The sequence below is a fragment of the Schistocerca piceifrons genome, chromosome 3, assembly GCF_021461385.2.
Source record: "Schistocerca piceifrons isolate TAMUIC-IGC-003096 chromosome 3, iqSchPice1.1, whole genome shotgun sequence".
Classification (NCBI taxonomy): Eukaryota; Metazoa; Arthropoda; class Insecta; order Orthoptera; family Acrididae; genus Schistocerca; species Schistocerca piceifrons.
The window spans coordinates 457,390,809-457,415,403 of record NC_060140.1 but is presented as its reverse complement, the minus strand read 5'-3'; the positions used below and the strand labels follow the sequence as shown (position 1 = coordinate 457,415,403).

General features: G+C 36.7%; 1 protein-coding gene across 1 annotated transcript in view; it reads right to left on the bottom strand.

Moving 5' to 3' along the window:
• Positions 1–12,311: 12,311 nt before the first annotated feature.
• Positions 12,312–24,595, bottom strand: part of LOC124787934 (ATP-dependent RNA helicase DHX8) — a 139,583-nt gene continuing 127,299 nt past the window's right edge. Inside the window, exons 16-20 of the mRNA XM_047254924.1 lie at positions 21,229–21,522; positions 17,401–17,522; positions 16,338–16,541; positions 15,979–16,158; positions 12,312–12,657 (exon numbers count right to left, since the gene is read on the bottom strand). Of these exons, the coding sequence (XP_047110880.1) occupies positions 12,435–12,657; positions 15,979–16,158; positions 16,338–16,541; positions 17,401–17,522; positions 21,229–21,522 (1,023 nt within the window). The 3' untranslated portion in view covers positions 12,312–12,434. The remainder of the gene's footprint in view (positions 12,658–15,978; positions 16,159–16,337; positions 16,542–17,400; positions 17,523–21,228; positions 21,523–24,595) is intronic.

The window sequence follows — 24,595 nt, the reverse complement described above, 5'->3', positions numbered from 1 at the left end:
TGCTAGATTTGTCACTGGTAGGTTTGAACAACATGTAAGTGTTACAGAGATGCTTCAGGAACTTAAATGGGAATCCCTGGAGAGAAGGCAACTTTCTTTTCGAGAAACTCTATTGAAAAAAGTTATAGAACCGGCATTTGAAGCTCATTGTCAAACGATTATACTGCTGCCAACATACAATGCATGTAAGGACCATGATGATAAAATATGAGAAATTAGGGCTCATATGGAGGGATATATATAGTCCTTTTTCCCTCGCTCTATTTACGAGTGGTACAAGAAATGAAATGAGTAGTAGTGGTACAGGGTACCCTCTGCCATGCACCATATGGCTTGCAGAGTATTGATGTAGGTGTGGATGTAGTTGTCAAAAATAGGATCTACTAGTCCTGAAAGTTAGGGAGTTTCTCACTTTTACATATGCCTACTGGCAGTATTACACATTTAACCACCTGCAGATAAGTAATGGCTAGCAATTCCGTCTCATAATGTGGAAGTTGCTATCAATATCTTTATGAGTGCCATATGTTAGTTAAAGCTTGTGAATGTTTCAAGATACATAAAGGTTTATCCAATGTTTGTGGGTGTTGCTGAGTTTTTGTCTCACACAAAATGAAACATTTGCATATATTTTTGATACATCAGAGTGGTTTGTAAGAGTTATTTTGGATTATAGAGAATGTTCCAGTTAGTTGGTCAGTAAATCAACAGATTGTCACATTATGAAGCAATAATATTAACATTGGATAATGGATGGGACATACAAAACATGACTTTAGCACAGGAAATGGCCATAGCAAATTGGAATATTCAGATTGTGTTGAAACCTAGAAAAATTAAAGATATAAAGAGGTGCTGAATTTAAGTATTTGTGGCACTACAAGTAGTGATATGGAAATGGCAAGGACAAACAAATAGGCATCAATATTCTCTGCTGTGTAAAAGAAGAAGATTTGTACTAAAAATGATAAGTGAAAATCTATCGAAATTTGAACCTCTTAATGAAAGGCTCAGCAGACGGAGAATAAAAGGGGACTCATGAATTATAATGACAACAACAGAAGTGCCAACCAAACAGAGGAAACAGAAGTAGTAGTACCCGAAGAATTTTATGAGGAGCTTGAAAGTAAATGTAATAAAGTACAAAAACATGGCATATTGCTAGTTGTGAGAGGCTTGAATACAAAGAAAGGGAAAATGAATGTGAAGGAGTAGCAGAGAGACACACTGTAATGGGATATCCTCCTCTACCATTACTTTCCCACAATAGTAGTTGTCAATACCAGTATTATTTTTTGAATTTTGGACAGGCCAGTATTATCTCAGTTGCTTTTCTGAACACTTTCATATAATTTTATACACAGTATATTTCAAGCTAAAATTTATGAAAAGGAATTATTTTATTAAAAATGTTAGTCTCTTAAGTTATTATTGATAAGTACTATCTCTGAATGTACAGTTAAATTTTTTTTTACAAACATTTGAAATTATGAATTATTGGCACACTTAAAATTTCTATTATTAATTACGCAATCCTGTATTGTTTACTATGTTTATTTCTGGATTTCTTTATGAAATAATAATCGAAATTAACAATATAACAGAAACTTGCAGTAATTCTTTTTTTAAGAAAAATTGTAAACCCTTTGTAATATTGTTATTTCCACAGAGTGTGAGAGTCGTAAGCATGCCTCTCATGTGATCGGACTTATTTTTGTGCAAACAACATAACTGCGGATTTGTTAATGTGAAATATCAAAAGACCATATATGTATTAAAATGTGAGAAAATATATTTAAGTAAAAACAAAAACTCTGAAACAACAATCTTCAAATTTATTTAGTTCAGTCCAACTGTGAGGCTCTAAAATGTGAAGTTTTCAGCTTCAAGAATCAACCCCTAGACAAGCTAGGTAAACTAGAAAGTTTATTGTAATTTTCCTTCCTCTCAAATCTTCATAAAATACTTTGCTTACCAATGTGGACAATAGAGAGAACCAGGAAGAAGGGGTAAATTACAAGTGTGAATGTCGTCCATGATTAATTGACTAATAATGAAGTTTTGTCTGTTGCAGACATTGTTTTATTTAGTTGGTTTTTGAAATTTATGTATGAATAAATTTTCAATCGCATGGAGCAAAACTGAAGGCTGCCCAACAAAGGATCTTTATACCTACATTGACAATGTACTGCCAATAATGATGGACCGGATCGAATGTAAGTGAGAAGGATTTTACAACCAGGGACATCAAAAAGGAAGGACAGGTACATATTACTTGTCAAGTTAATTTGTTTGTGGACTCGTGTACTTGTTTTAAGCAAAAGCGAGATAGAAATGAAAGCTGCAGGAGCCAGTCAAGACTTGTTTGAGCTGAGTGAAATCATAGACAGTAAAGAAAAAATAAAGATTGATGTTTTGCCATTAATTTTGGCAAAACTAGAGGAAATGAAGACAGATATCAATAGCAAATTTAGTGCAATTAATGATCAGTTAACTGAAATAAGAACAGATAATGATAGCAAATTTGCTTCACTACAAGGACAATTAAATGACTCGAAAACTGAAAACACTAGAAAAATGGACAGGACACAAGATCAGATAAGTCAACTTAGTAATCAAGTTTCAGAGTTAAAAATGGGTTGTCTGAGGGGTTGAAAAGTGTGAATGAAAACGTTGTTGTTTCAGAAATTAAATTTATTGTTTTAGAAAATTAGACTGTAGCTGAGTCGGGAACAGAAGGCCATAGTGGAAAAACCGTGCGAGTTGGGAGCTACCACCCAACAAAATGTTGCCAATTTAAATCAAAAAATTTTAAATGTAGAACACAATATGCAAAATAATGTAACCATTTTAGATAAAAAAAATTCAGACATTCAAAGAGTCATATCAAAAAAAATCTGTGTGCAAACAATGGTATTGCATGGTCGAACACTAGTGTCAAAAGTTTCCCATCAGATAATTTACATCCAGTGGATTTTCTGCACCACTGCAGAGGTAACTTTGTGTCAGACATGCATTACAATCAAAAAAATAAATTTATTAAAATATTTCTTGAAAGTGAAACTCCGTCATGGGTAAATTTAAATTTAAGTCTGTGGGAAACATATCAGAGTTTTGAGAAAAGTTTTTTTAAATAAATTTTGGTTGGAAGCAGAACGGGAGAATCAAAAGTGAATTTTTGAATAGTCCTAATTACAGGAATAGGGAAGGCACTTTGAAAGAGTTTTGTAAGAATCAACTTAAAAAAATTAGAATTTAATAGAAGAAACAATCATAGAAGTACCTACTTGGGAAATGGCAGTTCGCCTCAATGGAGGCCCAAAGTTTTGGGGTGAGAAAACATAACAAGCACATGACCCCTAAGTTGCACCTGCAGTTAGATAGTAATAACAGTGTTAATGATGTGGCGCATGTATCTGAAATTGAACAGGAAGAATGTCAGATTTCTCATTTATATTTTGATTAAAAGTTTTGGGATACTATGTTTAATTATGTTGATGTAAGTGCTAATCACAAACCAGAATGTGAGAATTTTGGTGTAGTACGTACTAATGATTTCTTCTCATGGGTGGAAAACAGTGTTGTTGATGTGTGTAAATCAGATGATGACTATACTGGATCTGAACTAGGTGGTGTTTTTGATGTAGACGTGACTGAGAGCTGTGATGTAACTGAGGCTGCTTAAGTCTGAGACTGGTGCGTTATTACAAATGAATGCAGGTGAGGTAAGTGACTGAGTGGACATGAGACTTGTATTGTCAGTGATGTTGTTGTTGAAGTAATTTTGGAGGAATATGATGATGATTATCAGGTATTTGTTGAGTTTAAGAATAATGAAGTTTCGGAGTTATTTGTAAATTATGTTGGCAATACAGGTAAGATAAGTGATGTATATGATGCTGTAAGCGAGGGTCATGGAATACCAGTCCAGTGAAAACAGTTTTTCATTAATGTCATGCAGAGTAATGATCAAAACAGTGAAGGTGGGGTATCTGTGAGCCTGGAGAATAAAGGTGAAAACTTTTGAAGCTTTTTTTGGGCCAGATTGATGATAACTTAGATAAAGGTGCATTCTGGAATAAGTTAGCTGTGGAATTTGTATCCCAATTGGTGGAATGAAGTGAAAGAGGATCTAAGCGGGAAGTGTAATTTTGACAGTAATTTGTTTCGTGTTCCTTCTGTAACAAATGATGGTAGTTGTGCCATGGAATCAACTCATTGTATTCAATCTTTACCTGACAATATGAGTAATCAAAGTAATATTATGTACTGTAAAGTTGATAAAACCTTGTGAAGACACAGTGGATATAGCATTCGATGAATTGAAAGAGATCTTTTGCATGAAGTGTCTGACAAGAGAGAGAATGATTCAGATTTTGGGTGTCCTTCCATTAAAATTAAGATTGATCAGTGGGAATGCAACTGTTTGATTGATACAGGTAGACTGATTTTTGATATATTTGAACAATTTAGAGACAAGATCAAGTAAGAATTTTGTGGAAATGCACATTGTAGGTGTAAAGACAAGAGGAACTACAGGTAAGCAAAGCAAATTGGTAAAATCTCAGGTACTTTTAGCATAGAAGACAATATTTTTAAACAGGGATGTCTAGTGATCCCTAGTCTGGAAGAAAATATAATTCTTGGTATGGATTGGATAGTGAAAGTTGAAGCTTGTTTTGGATGGAGTGTTAAATAATTGTTTATTTTTGAACCTAAAAGTAATACTTATGTGAAAACTAATTTCGTATTTTAAACTGTGGGAAAAGTTGTAACTATTTGCAAAACACTGTGAACCAAGGTAAGTACCAGACATTTTATAAAGATATAAATTTTGATCAGACTGAGGATCAGAATTTTTAAAGTGTAGTAGATTCTAAAGTGAGGAAAGCTAAAACTCTTAATGATCAACAAAAGGAACAACTTAGGAATTTATTATTGGAGTTTAGAAATGAGTTCAGTGAAAGACCAGGGAAAGTGAAAGGCTATCAGTGCATGCTTTACCTTACAGATCATCAACCTTTCTTTCTCAAGCCACATAGTATACAATTTTCAAAAAGGAAAGATTTAGAGAAAGAAATTAAGGAAATGTAAATGTGGGGAGTAATTGAGAGAAGTAGGAGTGCTTACAATAATCATTTGGTTGTGGTATGTAAGAGAAATGGTAGAGTGAGAATTGTTTTGGACTCTAGCTATCTTAAGTTTCTTTTCAGAGAGAATGACCAACCTGAGAACATGAGCAAGCTGTTACACAAATTTGATTATGTAAAATTCATAAGTAGTTTGAACCTGACCTCTGGATTTCACCAGATTCCACTTGAAATTAATTCTAGAAAGTATACTGCATTTTCGTATGGAGGTAAGTGTTTTCAATACTGTGGCTAAATGTATCTGTAGTTGAATTCATAAGAGCTTTGGATTCTGTCTTGGGAAGTGAAGTGGGTTCAAAATTAATTGTGTATGTTGATGACATTTTGGTCACTGAAAAGACTTGGAAACAACATTTGGATCTGTTAAGAGATGTGTTTTCAAAATTGGAATTGGATGATATGACTTTGAAAATAGGTAAGTGTAAATTTGGTGTGGAAGAAGTAGAATTTTTAGGGCATGTTATATCTGAGAAAGGAATTTCACCTGATAAAGAGAAACTTGATGCTATTGCTTATGCTCCTCACAACAAAAAATAGCTTAAATCATTTTTTGGGTTAACGGGATACTATAGAAAATTGCAGCCAAGCTTAGAATGCTACAGGCCTGTGTGAACTTTTGAAGCAGAATACTGTTTGGGATTGGAATCAGGAATGTCATGATGCTTTCCATGAGATCAATGGACAGTTGTGTCAAAGTCACATATTGTTCAGACTGGATTTGTCTCTCCCTTTTTGTATTATGACAGACAGTAGTAATGTTCATTTGGATGCTCATTTACTTCCAGAGGATGAAGTTGAAGGTAGGTCACTTACATTTGCTAGTAGCGTATTGCAGAAGCAATACCAGGTCAAAAAGCCATCATCTATACTGATCACAAAGCATTATGTTATCTCCAGAAGTATAAGGTGTACCATAACAGAGTTACTTATTGGGCCTTGTTTTCACAGCTGTTCAGTTACAAAATCAGATACATTAAGGGCACAGACAATGTAGTTGCTGATGCTTTGTCTAAACTACCTTTAGGGAGTGACTCATCTAACAACTTTGGAGGAGGAGAGAGAGTTTACAATTGTGTACATTAGAGGTCTGGAAGAGGAAAAAGAGATCTTCAAGATTTGCAAAGACATCAGCAGGTGTCAAAATCATGATCAAAATGGGAAATTGGTTAGGAGCATTTTGGGTAAGAAAGGAGGGGAAAAGATTGAACAATATTATAAGGTACACAAGGGTGTTTTATTCGGGAGACACAAGACTGACTCAGATGATTGGAAATTGTGTTGGCCAGAACACTGTACTGATACTTTAAATACTTATACACATGGGAGTTTTGGTCATTGTGAATCAACCAAATGTACACAAAAGATTCAGAAAAACATCTATTTTTATAACACAGGAAGGAGAGTCAAGAGAAGGAGAATGCTAGTTGTGATAGATATCAAAGAGTAAAGGTAAGTAACCAAACAAGTAGAAGACAAATGCAACACATATTCCCTAATAGTAATCTAGACCTCATGTCCGTGGATGTCTACGGATCTTTGCCTAAGTCTAAGATTGGATTTTGATATATTTTTGTGGTGGCTGATGAATTTTCAAAGTTCAAAAAGCTGTTTTTTCTTAAGAAAGCTACTAGCAATCAAATCATTTGTAAGTTTGAAAACACATATTTTCATCAGGTGGCTACTCCTAAAACAATTTTATCTGACAATGGTTCTCAGTTTACATCACAAGCTTGGAAAGATTTTTTTGATCATGGAAAAAGAAAGCACATTCTAACTTCTATGAACCACCCATTGAGTAATCCTCCAGATAGATATAAGAGAGAAATTGGAAGACTGTTTAGAACATACACTCCTGGAACTGGAAAAAAGAACACATTGACACCGGTGTGTCAGACCCACCATACTTGCTCCGGACACTGCGAGAGGGCTGTACAAGCAATGATCACACGCACGGCACAGTGGACACACCAGGAACCGCGGTGTTGGCCGTCGAATGGCGCTAGCTGCGCAGCATTTGTGCACCGCCGCCGTAAGTGTCAGCCAGTTTGCCGTGGCATACGGAGCTCTATCGCAGTCTTTAACACTGGTAGCATGCCGCGACAGCGTGGACGTGAACCGTATTTGCAGTTGACGGACTTTGAGCGAGGGCGTATAGTGGGCATGCGGGAGGCCGGGTGGACGTACCGCCGAATTGCTCAACACGTGGGGCGTGAGGTCTCCACAGTACATCGATGTTGTCGCCAGTGGTCGGCGGAAGGTGCACGTGCCCGTCGACCTGGGACCGGACCGCAGCGACGCACGGATGCACGCCAAGACCGTAGGATCTTACACAGTGCGGTAGGGGACCGCACCGCCACTTCCCAGCAAATTAGGGACACTGTTGCTCCTGGGGTATCGGCGAGGACCATTCGCAACCGTCTCCATGAAGCTGGACTACGGTCCCGCACACCGTTAGGCCGTCTTCCGCTCACGCCCCAACATCGTGCAGCCCTCCTCCAGTGGTGTCGCGACAGGCGTGAATGGAGGGACGAATGGAGACGTGTCGTCTTCAGCGATGAGAGTCGCTTCTGCCTTGGTGCCAATGATGGTCGTATGCGTGTTTGGCGCCGTGCAAGTGAGCGCCACAATCAGGACTGCATACGACCGAGGCACACAGGGCCAACACCCGGCATCATGGTGTGGGGAGCGATCTCCTACACTGGCCGTACACCACTGGTGATCGTCGAGGGGACACTGAATAGTGCACGGTACATCCAAACCGTCATCGAACCCATCGTTCTACCATTCCTAGACCGGCAAGGGAACTTGCTGTTCCAACAGGACAATGCACGTCCGCATGTATCCCTTGCCACCCAACGTGCTCTAGAAGGTGTAAGTCAACTACCCTGGCCAGCAAGATCTCCGGATCTGTCCCCCATTGAGCATGTTTGGGACTGGATGAAGCGTCGTCTCACGCGGTCTGCACGTCCAGCACGAACGCTGGTCCAACTGAGGCGCCAGGTGGAAATGGCATGGCAAGCCGTTCCACAGGACTACATCCAGCAACTCTACGATCGTCTCCATGGGAGAATAGCAGCCTGCATTGCTGCGAAAGGTGGATATACACTGTACTAGAGCCGACATTGTGCATGCTCTGTTGCCTGTGTCTATGTGCCTGTGGTTCTGTCAGTGTGATCATGTGATGTATCTGACCCCAGGAATGTGTCAATAAAGTTTCCCCTTCCTGGGACAATGAATTCACGGTGTTCTTATTTCAATTTCCAGGAGTGTATTTTAGAAAGAATCATACCAGTTGGATAGATTATGTCAGTGATTTTGAGGATATTGTGAACAGCTTACAACATTCTTCAACAGGTTCTTCACCATTTGAAATCATGTTTAATAGCAGATCAGCTAACTTTATTTCTGAGAATGTTAAGTTTCCACCAAGTACAATTCTGTCACCACAAGAGAGAGAAGAGTGTGCCAGGAAGATGATGATAAAGTAAAGGGATAGGAGAACTCAGAGACTCAATGGTAAATGCGGATTTTGTAAGTCTGAGATAGGAGATCTTGTGTTTGTGAAAGCTGAAGAGGAATCTGAAGTGTTGACATCTGAGACAAAGAAATTCTTCGATATTTTATAGGACCATTCCAAAGTCTTAAAAATCTGCATTATAAGGCATACAGACTTGTGTATCCTAAATCTAATAAATTGTCTGGATTATGCACTCTGAACTGATAACTTATAGATATTATCCATAAGTATTTAATTTTTTTTTCTTTCTTTTTTATCAAGGATGTAGTATGTAAGATGTGATTTCTAAAGTTCTGTCTCATCTATTGACTGAGTTTAAGTTTATGCCACACTATATTACAAGTATATAATTCTGTTGCATAATAGATTTGTGTTCTAGATTTTGATACATATATGGATTGTGACAAAATGGACAAATCCTTTTACAATTTTGAAGTGTGACAATGCCATTAAATATCTAGCGATAAATTTCTAATTTTAGAATGCTATTAGTGTTAAGTATTATTTCTGTCCTTTCTCAGATGTTATGTCTGGTTAAAAATGGAAAGTGAAGCGGACCTTGATCAAGTGTGACTTCCTTTTAACTGTATGGTATATGTTACATTGCATTTAGGAACTTTCGGGTAATTGAACATGTACAATAATTACAGATTTCTGTAGTTGTATATATACGTTTGGATGTAGCTGTATTGCGTTGATGTACTGGTGTATAGTGTGTGGTATGACTCCTGTAGTTGATAGTATAATTGGTATAATGTCAACTTTATCGTGATGCCACATGTCCTTGACTTCCTCAGCCAGTTGGATGTATTTTTCAATTTTTTCTCCTGTTTTCTTCTGTATATTTGTTGTATCGGGTATGGATATTTCGATTAGTTGTGTTAATTTCTTCTTTTTATTGGTGAGTATGATGTCAGGTTTGTTATGTGGTGCTGTTTTATCTGTTATAATTGTTCTGTTCCAGTATAATTTGTATTCATCATTCTCCAGTTCATTTTGTGGTGCATACTTGTATGTGGGAACAAGTTGTTTTATTAGTTTATGTTGTATGGCAAGTTGTTGATGTATTATTTTTGCTACATTGCCATATCTTCTGGTGTATTCTGTATTTGCTAGTATTTTACATCCACTTGTGATGTGATCTACTGTTTCTATTAGTCTGCATTTATCTGTTGTGGTATTGGTATCTTTAATAATATGCTTGCTGTAATATCTGGTGTTTATTGTTTGATCCTGTATTGCAATCATGAATCCTTCCGTCTCACTGTATATATTGCCTTTTCTTAGCCATGCGTTGGATGCATCTTGATCGATGTGTGGCTGTGTTAGATGATACGGGTGCTTGCCATGTAGTGTTTTCTTTTTCCAAGTTAGTTTCTTTGTATCTGTTGATGTTATGTGATCTAAAGGGATGTAGAAGTGGATATGAAATTGCAATGGTGTAGCCAATGTATTTATATGAGTGATTGCTTTGTGTATTTTGCTAGTTTCTGTTCATTCTATAAACAATTTTCTTACAAAACCTACATTATGGACAGGTAAACAATTTATGTCGATAAATCCCCTTCCTCCTCCCTTTCTGCTTAATGTGAATCTTTCTGTTGCTGAATGTATGTGATGTATTCTATATTTGTGGCATTGTGATCGTGTAAGTGTATTGAGTGCTTCTAGTTCTGTGTTACTCCATTTCACTACTCCAAATGAATAGTTCAATATTGGTATAGCGTAAGTATTTACAGCTTTTGTCTTGTTTCTTGCTGTCAATTCTGTTTTCAGTATTTTTGTTAGTCTTTGTCTATATTTTTCTTTTAGTGCTTCTTTAATATTTTTATTATCTATTCCTATTTTTTGTCTGCATCCTAGATATTTATTGGCATCTGTTTTTTCCATCGCTTCTATGCAGTCGCTGTGGTTATCCAATATGTAATCTTCTTGTGTAGTGTGTTTTCCCTTGACTATGCTATTTTTCTTACATTTGTCTGTTCCAAAAGCCATATTTATATCATTGCTGAATACTTCTGTTATCTTTAGTAATTGGTTGATTTGTTGCTGCTAGTAGTTTTAGATCATCCATGTATAGCAAATGTATGATTTTGGGTTGGTATGTTCCAGTAATATTATATCCATAATTTGTATTATTTAGCATGTTGGATAGTGGGTTCAGAGCAAGGCAGAACCAGAAAGGACTTAATGAGTCTCCTTGGTATAAAAGTATTATTGTTGTTATTATTATTATTATTATTATGTGTACTCTGCACAAAGTGGTTTAATTTAATTGTCATGAACTCTTTTGGATAAAGTCATGGGTGTTGTGGTAAGTTGAGTGAAGACTTGTTTTATTCATGTGTACTGTAAATATCAGGAATACAGTATCTTGAAATTTCATATGTGCAAATCAAACACATGCATGTTTTAAACACATCGTGGATTACAGTCCATACCTCATTTTGTAGGCATTTGTCGGATGCTGTGTTAGTGCTGTTCAACTTGTCTTGCTTATGTACATAATTTCTTTTAATCTGCTAATTGCTGAGAGACTGTTACTTTGAGATATCTTTAGTATATATGTTTATATTACCTTGCTAGTTCATTTTTTCATTGCATTTAGCTCTGTTTATTAATGTACCATATGCGTGAACACTTTTTAATCCATTCTGACATAAACCCCGAATAATTATTTTTTTCATTATAGATGGAAAAAACATACTATGTGATGTGAGGGAGGTATTGAACAGCATATTTAGTACACAAAACAATGTTTCAGAATTCGATGTGAAAGCTAAACAGGGAGTTATCTACCCTACAGATAGCTACTACTATTCTTTGATGTGGTTTGCACTTCTGTCTGCAGGCTGAGTAGCTATCTGTTTAGTAAGTCCTCCATGTGTAACTGCTTTATTTTGGTTTTCCTTGTGCTTTATTAGTTTCGCTCTGCTGCTGTTTGAACCTATTTTCACTTTTACATAATTACAAATTAGACCTAACTGTTAATAACTTTTGTTGAATCTAAAGTAACTGTTTTTAGTACCTTCACGTTAAGAATTTTTATAGTTGTCCATAGCTTTCATTGCCCAGCTTGGCATTAATAACTTTTGTTACATTTAATCAACCATTTCTAATCAAAAACATTTCTTTGGCGTATGCTCTATGCTCCCCACCACTTGGTCTCTGCAATTACTGTATTAGTCAATGCATTGGTGAGTCATTCTGTGACTAAAGACTGAAAACTAAGGACACTACGGCGTGATTTGTTTCATCTTCAAAATCTGTTAGGTTGTTAAGCTGTGAGATGTATTCTCCAGTTATTACGTATTGTGCAGCACAATATGAGACCTGGACTCAAGCAACAGAAATGAAGTTTATGAGAGAAATCAAAGGCTGTAATACATTGAATTACACCCTCAAATGGAGACAGAAGGAGAAAATCGAAGATTTTATCAATATTAGAAAAATTGAAGAATACAACCAAAAGTGGCTCAACTATATCCTTTCAATGGCCTACGAGTGACTACTAAAATAAGTTAAATTGGCTAATATGTAAAAGGTATTTGGGAAGATGACGATTATGATGCGCTGTCTCTCATTTTTGTTGAACTTTCATGTCAGCTTCAGGCTAACTTTTGTTTTGTTTAAATAATGACTAATTCATAGTAGATAGTATAATTATTTCAAAATATGTACATTACTATGCAGTCTTCAGCATAAGAAGTCTATTATGTACAATATATACACACTTTATAACTTAAGATGAATACAGTGAACATATTTCAGTTTCTCCTTCTACGGACTCTTGAAATTCTCCAAGCATTTGGTTCTTCATATTTATTATATAGAGGTTCAAGACGTTGGTTCTTCTTGAATTTACTCAGCTTCGTTGGATCAGAAAACTTAAAAAATGCCGGAGCAAATTCAACCAACCACTTTGGATCTATGGTTGTGACTTCACGCATGTACTCTTTGGTTGTCTGCACAAGCTCATGATAGATAACCCTGAAACATATACCAAATTATTTAAAGCTAGACTACAGAGAATAAGAGAATTAGGAAACTTCAACAGAGAACAGCAAATGAAAGGAAAATTTACTGCTGAAAATTCAAACAATGATAATTATAAAGTCATAGTAAATTAATTGCTGCACAACACTCACTTTCTTAGCCACCACTTTTGATTTTATCAGCTCTTGTCAAACAGAAATATAAAACTGTAATAAGAAAAGACTATTGTCATAAAATGGAAAGGAGGGTAAATGAAACAAGTATTTCAGTAATTGCAAAGGACAAAAGCTATATAAAAGGATTCTGAGTTTAGCTCTCAAATCTGAATGTTAGATCAGTGTGCAAATGCTTAAACTTGTGTGTAAGTGAAGAGGAAGGAGATTAAACTGACTGAAATTCTTCTGGGTGTAGTACTGCATAAAATACTTTAATTATGAATTTAAACCAATGCTTTGACCATATTACAACAACCTTCCTCATGGTAGTATTTTATACAATGATGTGGTACAACACCCAGAAGAATTTTAATCATCATGACACCAGCCACGGAAGCCTGCATATTTATGACAAGGAGGTTAAGAGTTTAACTGGTCAGCAGAGATTATTTTACAAGATTCTTTTTTTTGGGGGGGGGGGGAGGGGGGGAAGATGTTAAACAAAACATAAACAGGAACAGAAAAGACATATGAAAGTTACCAAAACAGCTTCCGAATTTTAAATAATAACTGTATTTAAATCCTGAATATAAATGTGCACAGAAAAACTACTTGTTTCCCTTTTTTATTTTTTAGTTCTTGTATATGTTGGAAATTCAAATGTGGATTTTTTAACAGCTTTAATGTTTGAAGCTGTATGACAAGGGCAGACGCAACGAACAACACATAGTGCCACATTACAGCCTTCACAACAATATCTTGATGCTCTTATTGTCTTCTTTCTAACTTTGGCTGTATATTGCACATATGCTTGCGGAGTAGGTGGAATCAGTACTGGGAATTTTGACCAATCAGTAATCTGGAGCGGATGTTTGCTGCATTTTAATCAAATTCCTATTTTTATGTTCTCAATAACATAAGGTAAGCCTAAGCGTATTCTTATAACCACAGTTTTTATAAAAGACAGCCAACACATTATACAAATCAAGCTCAAGAAGATGGAAAAAAAATCTGCTTGTAATACTTATTATAGCTTTATGAGTTGCTAGGTTGTTGGTTAAGTATATGAATGCATGGTATCTGTCTGAAAGAACAGACACCAAGTAGAATCTATAGCTGTGAAACATTATATGTAAATTGAAGGGAGATCATTGCTGTCAGCTGCAGCAGGACATTAAGTGGATTCTTTTGGACAGACACCATGCATTCATATAACTGATAAACTTAGCTGGGATATGGATCCCTTCTTCAGTGCAAATGCACAAATATGTCCAACTCCTGTGAGAATCTCCGAGTAGTGAACGGGAGTATAATGAAAGGGGACTGTGGACAGGTGGCGCTCGGTGAGAGTGTGGATTGACCATGAGGCATGCTGAGTGTGTTCGAGCAGTTGCGATAATGCTTTCTTCCGCATGGTGCAGTGGTTATCACACCTGCCTAGTAAGTGGGAGATCCTGAGTTCGAATCCTGGTCCTGTACAAATTTTCACTCATCGTTGCTGATTCTGCTTAATGTCCCACTGCAGCTGACAGCAATGATCCCCCTTCAATTTACATGTGTCGGTTAAGTGTTGGCCTACTTTATCCATTCACTATTATGTTGTTAAATGCTATGACTGCTAATGGCCTTAACAGTTCTTCATACTTCTTGCTCGCGAGTTTCACTTCAAGTTTGTGACTAAGGCTTGTGAATGGGCATACAGCTCTGCATATTTTGTTTCAATAAACAGATCAGCAGTTAAGGGGATGTGCAATAATAATTAACAATCATCAATAACTTTTGCTTAGAAGTGCCAGAACTGTGTCAATGATTTCATTGAACTCTGTTCATTTTCCCATGTGTATGCAAATATTGCAGACTAACTTTGGGACTCACAAAGCTTGACAGCCTGGATCCCAAAGATTCTCTCTCCAGCAACGGACATACACCCAACCTAATCTTCACACCCTAGATTGATTTGTGCCTGTATCTGGTATGCACAAAATTTTTACAATATATCTGATAGTTCAAGTTTTTCACAGTTCTTTGAAGTAACCTAACACTGATAAACACAAATATTTGATTAATAGCTGAGTCTTTCCACTGAGAAATAAGTTTCCTTTTTCTGTTAGCCTGCAGTTATAATGCCTATCAAACTGTCATCAATGAAGAAATATATGAAGTACACGACAGCTTCTGCACAACTGTTATGTAGCTATATTGTGAATGAAAGTATCAGAGGAGCTGGCAATAGTACAGAAGATGTATGAACCACTGTCAAGTAAGTATCAGATGAAACATCATCACTGTGCCTGGATGCAAAATATCATACTCTATGTACCTTTCTGAAGGACTAAATTCAACATTAAACTAATGATAATTATCATTTTTGAAGACACTAAATAGTCCACAATACAAGGCTGGGAACCTACCTTTTATTGTTGACTATACGGAAACACAGAAGAGGTGCCCTTTAGTGGTGATAAGTGTAACCAGAACCTAGTTGGCAAACCTACACCTACAGTACAGAATGCTCTCTCTCAGTAAAACACTTAATGATGACCATAAAAGGACAGTAAGTGGGGTCCAGTTTTCTAGTAGTTCTTGTTAAGTTTCTCACCTGTACTTTGGATTATAAGTTTTGACTGAATCAAAAAAATGAGAACCCACGACTTCAGTTAAGAGGATATTGACACGTTTGCAATAAAGTCATTAAAGATAGAATACATGCTCAGATGGAGAAGGATGGGGTTTACCTATTATGGACAGAATGTACAAAGTACGATTTTGAGTTTTCATGGATTTATTTTAAAGCCATGGATGGAGCCTTCTACATTATGTTTTTCTTCATTGAACCCTACATATTAAATAATCCTTAAATGTAGCAACAGCAGTGGACATGGGATAGATTTTTTTAGGTGGTGCACCATAGTTCTGCAATTACTATGTACTATAACAGTAGTTATTTTTGTTTGAGTGGATTGAACTAGTACCATTCCTCCATAACTTTTCTTCATGCCCTTTTTTTAAATTTATAAACAGAAAATACATACACAGCTGACAAGAAAGTATGGGAAGAAAGTCAAAACAGGAGATAAAAGTTGTCAGTTACTGAAGGTGGTACAATGCCTTTGTCAATGCATGATTTACCTTATTAGTAACTAAGGAATTAATTACATACCATTCTGGTTGTCTGTTAAAAAGTGCACTTGATGGGTGGATGTAAACCACTTGACTGTCCACTAAAGTTCGGTATCCTTCTTGAGGATCTTTCTTGGCTGCATTTCGAAAGAATCCTGAACATACTGCTTTCTGCACACGTACTGTGTTTTTCCCAGCAGAGACTACATCCAACTTATGCCTGCACATAATAATGAACATTTAGAAAATTATTTCAAAATAATAAATAAATTAGTGCAATCAATGTAAAATTTTCATTTCATACACATTAGAAAGAGAAAGATAATTTCTTTCTAGAACCTTTTCTTGTTCAAGAAAATTAAACTTGAATATGTGTTGCATCTTAAAACACTGTCCTACCGATCCATAATTCCTAAAAGTTGTTTCCGTACATCCTGAGCACGTTTCAATGTTCTTATTTGGACAAAGTTCTCATAGCACCAAGCATTGGAGAACTTATTATTTTTCCACGAATTGTAAACTGATAAAAGCGTCAGGTGGTCTCCTTCAGGCTGGTTAAACTTGGCCTTCTTCTGATCAGCTAAGGCTTGCTTATCCTTTGGCCTGAAAGATAAAAAGAATTACTTGCCATCCTTGTGTTTCCCTCACAGGATTGCAATTTAAAATATAATTTATTCTGAAAATTTCAAATCTGCCTTTGAGCATAAATGTACATTTTAAATCACATTGATTTTTAATTCAGTTACTAAAAATCTCATTCTTTAATGAGTTCAGTCACTTACAAATTTCTTTATGATAAGTCTTTATGTTGGTTTGTATTACACAAAGGAACATGGATATATTATGAATGTATTCAGATAAAACTAATTAAAATAGAAAAATAATACTGTTCAGAGCTTGTGTGTGTGTGTATTGTTCTATTGTTGACGAAGGCCTTAATGGCCAAAAGCTATAATTGTGAGAGTCTTTTTGTTGTGCCTATCTGCAACTCAAGATATCTGCTATATGGTGAGTAGCAACTTTCCTTCTCATAATACTGACAGTTGTACCACAACTGTACAAGTGAAAGTAGAAGAAAGTGATGGTTTAACCGAAATACAGTTTTGAGAATATGGTAATAACAATAAAAGCTATTGCATTTGTAGGCAAAAATTACAAACAGCATTAAAGCTGTTTAGTTAGAGAAGGCAGTCTTCCATAATGAAAAATTATTTGTGGGAAACAAGCCTAACACATTCTTTACTAAAACAACCTCATTGTAATGAAGTTGATGACTACGTATTTTTTGAATTGTAAATGTACAGGCTGCATATTAAAATATTTGCAAAAGTCTTAGCTATTATTCTGGCAACTGTACCACAATTTCTGAAATTATTTGATTATTACATCTCTCACTCAAATATTTTACCTATAATTAAAAGAAATAATCAACATAGTGAGCAAAGTATCAAACCTCACATACCTGTAGAAAACATTCTGCACAGAAAGCATTGATACTATTGTGAGCACTTCATCTGAGCAGTTAAGGTGAACTGACATAATTAGCATCTTAGAAAGATTGGGATCAAGAGGAAACTCTGCCATCTGAAACACAAATCACATTCATGAAATATTATACTGCCACTAAAGTCTGACAGATAACCAACAAGTATTTAAGAAGAAATTAAAAGAATTTCTGAATGACAACTCCTTCTACTCCATAGAGGAATTTTTAGATGTAAATTAAGAAAAAAAAAAATTAAAAAAAAAAACAAAAAAATAAAAAAGTTGTTATATTAACTTAATTATGTTGTTAAATTAACTTAATTATGTTATGTATTGGAAAATATGACTTGTTCCACATCGTTACGAAATATCGTATTCATGATCCATGGAACTAGTATTAATCTAATCTAATCTGAAATAAGTTGCTTTTCTGCCCAGTGAGTTTCCTCAGAATAGGTAGCTGAAAAGTGTCAAGAGAGGAAGATGTATGGAGAAAAAACACACAAAGAAAGGTGTTACTAACACTGACAAATATATTAAATTGTGAATCCAAAGCTTTCTCTTGTTGCATCTTACACTGATTTTAATAAGCTTAAAGTTCACACCAAATAAATGTGTGTAGTATGTCATTTTACCAACATTACAAGAGTCATTATTTCACATGACATTTACAAAATTAATCAATGAAAAAAACAATGAGTATCAATTTGTAAATTATGACCAGGCAAGCACTCAATATCAGGGCCAACAATTATATTTTGTTCAGAATTCTCTCCATTTACACAATGGTCATACTACACTGAATAATGTGACGTTCATCTGGGTGTGATATGTTAAATGTCTTCTACTGGAAAGACTACTGTTTTGTTTGAACAAAAGATAAGAGCAGTACTCCCTTAATTTATAGTAGGGCATGTCTTTGAATAAAAGATGAGGAACATGTCTTCTACCACATTTTAAATTAACTTACAGTTATTACAAGGGTCACTCCAAAAGAAATGCACACTATTTTTTTTTTTTTTAAAATCCATCTTTTATTCTACATGTTTGAAAGTTTTACAGTGTGTAGATACATCCTTTAGGAACAATATTTTCATTTCTCCACATAATTTCCATCCCTCTCAACTGCCTTACGCCATCTTGGAAACGGCGCCTATATACCCGCACAGTAAAATTCTGGACCAACCTGTTGGAGCCACTGTTTGGAAGCATTGACACGGGAGTCATCATCTTCAAACCTTGTTCCACGAAGAGAGTCTTTCAGTTTCCCAAAGAGATGAGAGTCACATGGAGCCAGGTCAGGACTGGACTGTAAGGCGGGTGTTTCAGTGTTGTCCATCTAGTTTTGTGATCGCTTCCATGGTTTTTTGACTGACATGTGGCCATGCAATGTCGTGCAACAGCAAAACATCCTGCTTTTGCCGATGTGGTCGAACACGACTCAGTTGAGCTTGAAGTTTCTTCAGAGACGTCACATATGCATCAGAATTTATGGTGGTTCCACTTGGCATGATGTCCACAAGCAAGAGTCCTTTGGAATCGAAAAACACAGTAGCCATAACTTTTCCAGCAGAAGGTGTGGTTTTGAATTTTTTTTTCTTGGGTGAATTTGCATGATGCCATTCCATTGATTGCCTCTTCGTCTCTGGTGAAAAATGATGGAGCCATGTTTCATCACCTGTCACAATTCTTCCAAGAAATTCATCCCCACCATTCTCGTACTGTTCCAAAAGTTCGCTGCATACCATTTTTCTTGTTTCTTTGTGAGCCACTGTCAACATCCTGGGAACCCACTTGGCGCAAACCTTTTTTAGCGCCAACACTTTGAATATTCTGCAAACACTTCCTTCCCCTATCCCAACATAGCGTGACAATTCGTTCACTGTGATGCGTCCGTCAGCAGTCACCAATTCGTTAACTCTCTGCACATTGTGTGGAGTGCGTGCAGTACAAGGCTTGCCGCTGCGAGGACAATCTTCAATATTGCCGTGCTCGCTTTCATCACATAACCTGCTTGCCCACCTACTATCTGTACTGCGATCAACAGCAGCATCTCCATACACCTTTTTCAACCTCTTGTGGATGTTTCCCACTGTCTCGTTTTCACGGCACAGGAATTCAATGACAGCACGTTGCTTCTGATGAACGTCAAGTGGAGCAGCCATCCTGAACACATGCTGTGACGGCGACACTCACGGGAACACGTTGAACTAAGTTTGAAAACAAGTGGGAAGGATGTATCTACACACTGTTAAACTTTCACACATGCAGAATGCAAACTATATTTTTACAAAATAGTGTGCATTTCTTTTGGAGTGACCCTCGTACTTTCACTTCTTGTGCTCATGTTGAGTATGAGAGCCTCATTTGATTATAGAAAATATGAACAGCCGTGTCACGAAGGATGTTTCACACTTTTTAAACTCTTACATAAGTTGTGGACAGTTTATGACCTGTGTGTTGATAATATTTTACAGACTTCAGTAGTTTCTGAAATGCATGGAGTATTAAGCTGTTCTTAATCAGCATAAAAAGTGCCTCCCCTTTTCCGTAGCAGTTTTGTTAAAACTGGTTCTTAACATTACTTTGGAATACATTACGGGAAAGGCAGTGATCAATGTCTTACAAATATTTACTATTAAAAACAGTCTTGATCACGATTTATTTATCAAGGTGACCAGTTTCAACCACTACTGTGGTCATCTTCAGACCATTGAGTAGGAACCTCTTTCTGTTGGAGAATCACTTAACACTTGCTGCTATAAACAATATGGCATCATTATGGCAGTTGAAACAGCTGCAACTTGCTCCACAAAAATACACTTATTATGTGATATCAATAAATTCATGCAGTTGTCAGAAACAAACTATAAATACACTGACCTTGATCTTTTACACTATGCCCTTGAAGTACTTGTGTTTAGAATGCTTTTTCTTTGCTTCTATGAACTTAGAAATTCAAATTGGCATCACTGAAGAAAGAGAGTCCCTTTACCAGTCAAACAGAAACAAGTAAGAGATCCTATATCTGCCCCTACAATGATTTCTTCCACTCAGTTCCTAGATATTGTATATCCCACCAGCCTGCCTCCCTGAGGTAAGAGTTTTCCATAGACTTCATTCTCCATCACTTTTCGTAATGTCTCAAACAATTGAAAGTCCAAGATGGAATAACAACAACATTGAAAGGATAGATTGCTATTCATCACATTGTGGAGGCATTGAATCGCAGACAGTCACAATGGAAAAGACTGGTGCCTGCCTGTGACTTAACACCTCCACTATGCCATGAGTAACAATCTATACTTCCAATATCTTCTCCATATTGTGGACATTTATCAATCCATTTAATTTTTATATCCTTTTGTAGCAACAATACAAAAAATATTTATTCTCTTGCTCCTGTTGAGCAATTTCAGGAATATCTCCTTCAACCCAAACAAGTTACTTTTCATTCACAAAAGAAAAAGAGTTTTCAGTAATCCTTTTGGTGACTGATCCGTTCTCACTAACTGCCCTAATGGTAGATGTGTCAGTCGTATATTCTATAACGAAAATACTTGGTTTCTAATCACAGGTAGCATTAAGTAGGTACTGCATACAGCGGATTCACTTATTTTTATTTGGCAATGTACATTATTCACATCTGTAATGTATTCTCAGTATATTCATTTTATCATTTATCTACTCTTCACAAGAAATATGTGTACATTACTTTAAATAAAACATATTTTAGTTCTAAAACTCATTACAGGTACTTGCAGTTTTCATTAAGAGTAATGCATAAAGGATTTACTATAATTACCCTTCGTCCAAGTCTAGTCAGAAGACCTTCATTATCAAGAGCACTTAATGAGTGCAGCTGTTCAAGAGCCATGATAAGACTTTCAACAGGAGGAGCATCCATGAAATCAAAATGTAGCAGGTCATTAATGCCCATTGTCTTCAGCTGAAGCACTGTTGTGGCAAGGTTGGTTCGCTGTATTTCTGGCACCGGAGTAGGCAACATTTCATCTCGGTATGCACGTTCTGTGTACAGTCTGTAACATTTTCCTGGACCTGTTCGGCCAGCACGGCCTGCCCTCTGCTTGGCCTGTGCCTGAGGCAGAAAAAGACCATGGATATACATAGATTCAGTATTTAATACAGTGCAGAACATTTGAAGATTTATTCATACCATTGCAATTTACTGTTGAAAACAAAGAATTATTGCTGAAAAACCAAAATTAATTTACTGTTTAATTCACATTTTGATAAGGAAAAACATTAGATCTGATTCTGGATTCACTGAGTTGCAATTTAGCTATGTGATCCATAGTCAAAACCAGTTACTCTGGGTTGTTGTTGTTGTGGTCTTCAGTCCTGAGACTGGTTTGATGCAGCTCTCCATGCTACTCTATCCTGTGCAAGCTTTTTCATCTCCCAGTACCTACTGCAACCTACATCCTTCTGAATCTGCTTAGTGTATTCATCTCTTGGTCTCCCTCTATGATTTTTACCCTCCACGCTGCCCTCCAATACTAAATTGGTGATCCCTTGATGCCTCAGAACATGTCCTACCAACCGATCCCTTCTTCTGGTCAAGTTGTGCCACAAACTTCTCTTCTCCCCAATCCTATTCAATACTTCCTCATTAGTTATGTGATCTACCCATCTAATCTTCAGCATTCTTCTGTAGCACCACATTTCAAAAGCTTCTATTCTCTTCTTGTCCAAACTATTTATCGTCCATGTTTCACTTCCATACATGGCTACACTCCATACGAATACTTTCAGAAATGACTTCCTGACACTTAAATCAATACTGGATGTTAACAAATTTCTCTTCTTCAGAAACGCTTTCCTTGCTATTGCCAGCCTACATTTTATATCCTCTCTACTTTGACCATCATCAGTTATTTTGCTCCCCAAATAGCAAAACTCCTTTACTACTTTAAGTGCCTCATTTCCTAATCTAATTCCCTCAGCATCACCCGACTTAATTAGACTACATTCCATTATCCTTGTTTTGCTTTTGTTGATGTTCATCTTATATCATCCTTTCAAGACACTGTCCATTCCATTCAACTGCTCTTCCAAGTCCTTTGCTGTCTCTGACAGAATTACAATGTCATCGGCGAACCTCAAAGTTTTTATTTCTTCTCCATGAATTTTAATACCTACTCCAAATTTTTCTTTTGTTTCCTTTACTGCTTGCTCAATATACAGATTGAACAACATCGGGGAGAGGCTACAACCCTGTCTTACTCCCTTCCCAACCACTGCTTCCCTTTCATGTCCTTTGACTCTTATAACTGCCATCTGGTTTCTGTACAAATTGTAAATAGCCTTTTGCTCCCTGTATTTTACCCCTGCCACCTTTAGAATTTGAAAGAGAGTATTCCAGTCAACATTGTCAAAAGCTTTCTCTAAGTCTACAAATGCTAGAAACGTAGGTTATTGCCTCACGTGTTCCAGTGCTTCTACGGAATCCAAACTGATCTTCCCCAAGGTTGGCTTCTACTAGTTTTTCCATTCGTCTGTAAAGAATTCGTGTTAGTATTTTGCAGCTGTGACTTATTAAACTGATTACTCTGGGTATTCATTGGAATTAGACATAGTGTATGCTATAATAGACTACTCTGTTTTGCTATCCATATTAATTGCTTGGTAGCATGAAATGTCTTGACTCATGATTCAGATACATAGAATTTAATAACAGTAGAAAATAATGTATTTACATCTGTATCTAAATGACTACTCTGCAATTCACAATTAAGTGCCTGGCAGAGGGTTCACTGAACCACCTTTAGTTATTTCTCTAGTGTTCCATTCTCGAATAGCATGCAGGAAAATCTTTGTGCGCTCTGATTTCTTTTATTTTGTTACAATGATCATCTCTCCCTACATAGGTGGGTACCAAAACAATATTTTTGCATTCAAAGGAGAACATTGTTGATTGAAATTTGATGAAAATGTCTTACAAGAATGAAAAATATTTTTGTGTTAATGACTGCCTCCTCATCTCCACATCATATTCATGACACTCTCATCCAGATGCATCCTAAATTACATGAAATGTATTCACAGTTGCAAATATGGGCAACCATCAACTGTATAATGGAATTATGATGGAAATTTCTGCTGGGTTGGGACTCGAACTCGGATTTCCCGCTTATCGCAAGTGGTCACCTTACCACTGGGCTATCTGAGCATGACTCAAGGCCAGAACCAAACTTTCATATGTCATCAACCATGTGTCAACAACCTGTACTCATACTTTCATACCGAGTGAGGTGGCGCAGTGATTAGCACACTGGACTCGCATTCGGGAGGACGATGGTTCAATCCCGCGTCCGGCCATCCTGATTTAGGTTTTCCGTGATTTCCCTAAATCGCTCCAGGCAAATGCCGGGATGGTTCCTTTGAAAGGGTACGGCTGGCTTCCTTCCCCGTCCTTCCCTAATCCGATGAGACCGATGACCTCGCAGTTTGGTCTCTTCCCCCAAAACAACCCAACCCATACTTTCATATGTATATTTCCATACAGGGGACACATTTTAATTGAAAGTCTCTTACCCATTGTCAGCATGCATTTCATAATGGCTATAGTCGCCACAGTGCCAGTTCCTTTGTATATGCATGCAGCTCCAAAGGAACCTGGCATCATTTTTCTGAACAATATAGACATGGCAACATCTTATTTACCTGCTGACACTGGACATGTGATTTTCTACTAAAATGACTTCCCTGTATGGGAATATACATGTGAATGTACAAGTACAGGTTGTTGATGTATGGTTGATGACATGTGGAAGTTTGGGTCTGGCAGTGAGTAATGCACGGATAGCCTAAAAGTAAGGTGACCGCCTGTGGTAAGCAGAAAATCTGAGTCTGAGTCCCAGTGTAGCACAAACTTTCATTGCTGCCATTCCATTATACAGCTGATAGTTGTCTATACTGGCAACTGTGAATACATTTCATGTATTTCATAACAGCTGTAGTCACCACAGTGCTTGTTTCTTCATACACACATGCATGACCAAGGGAACTTTGCATCGTATTTCTGAACAACACAGGCATTGCAGCACTATAGTCTGCATTGCCTCACTATAGTCTGAATTGCCTCAGCAGTTACCTCCTACCACAGATTTATCTGTTGCTCGCAACTCACATTTAGTACTCACCAGAAT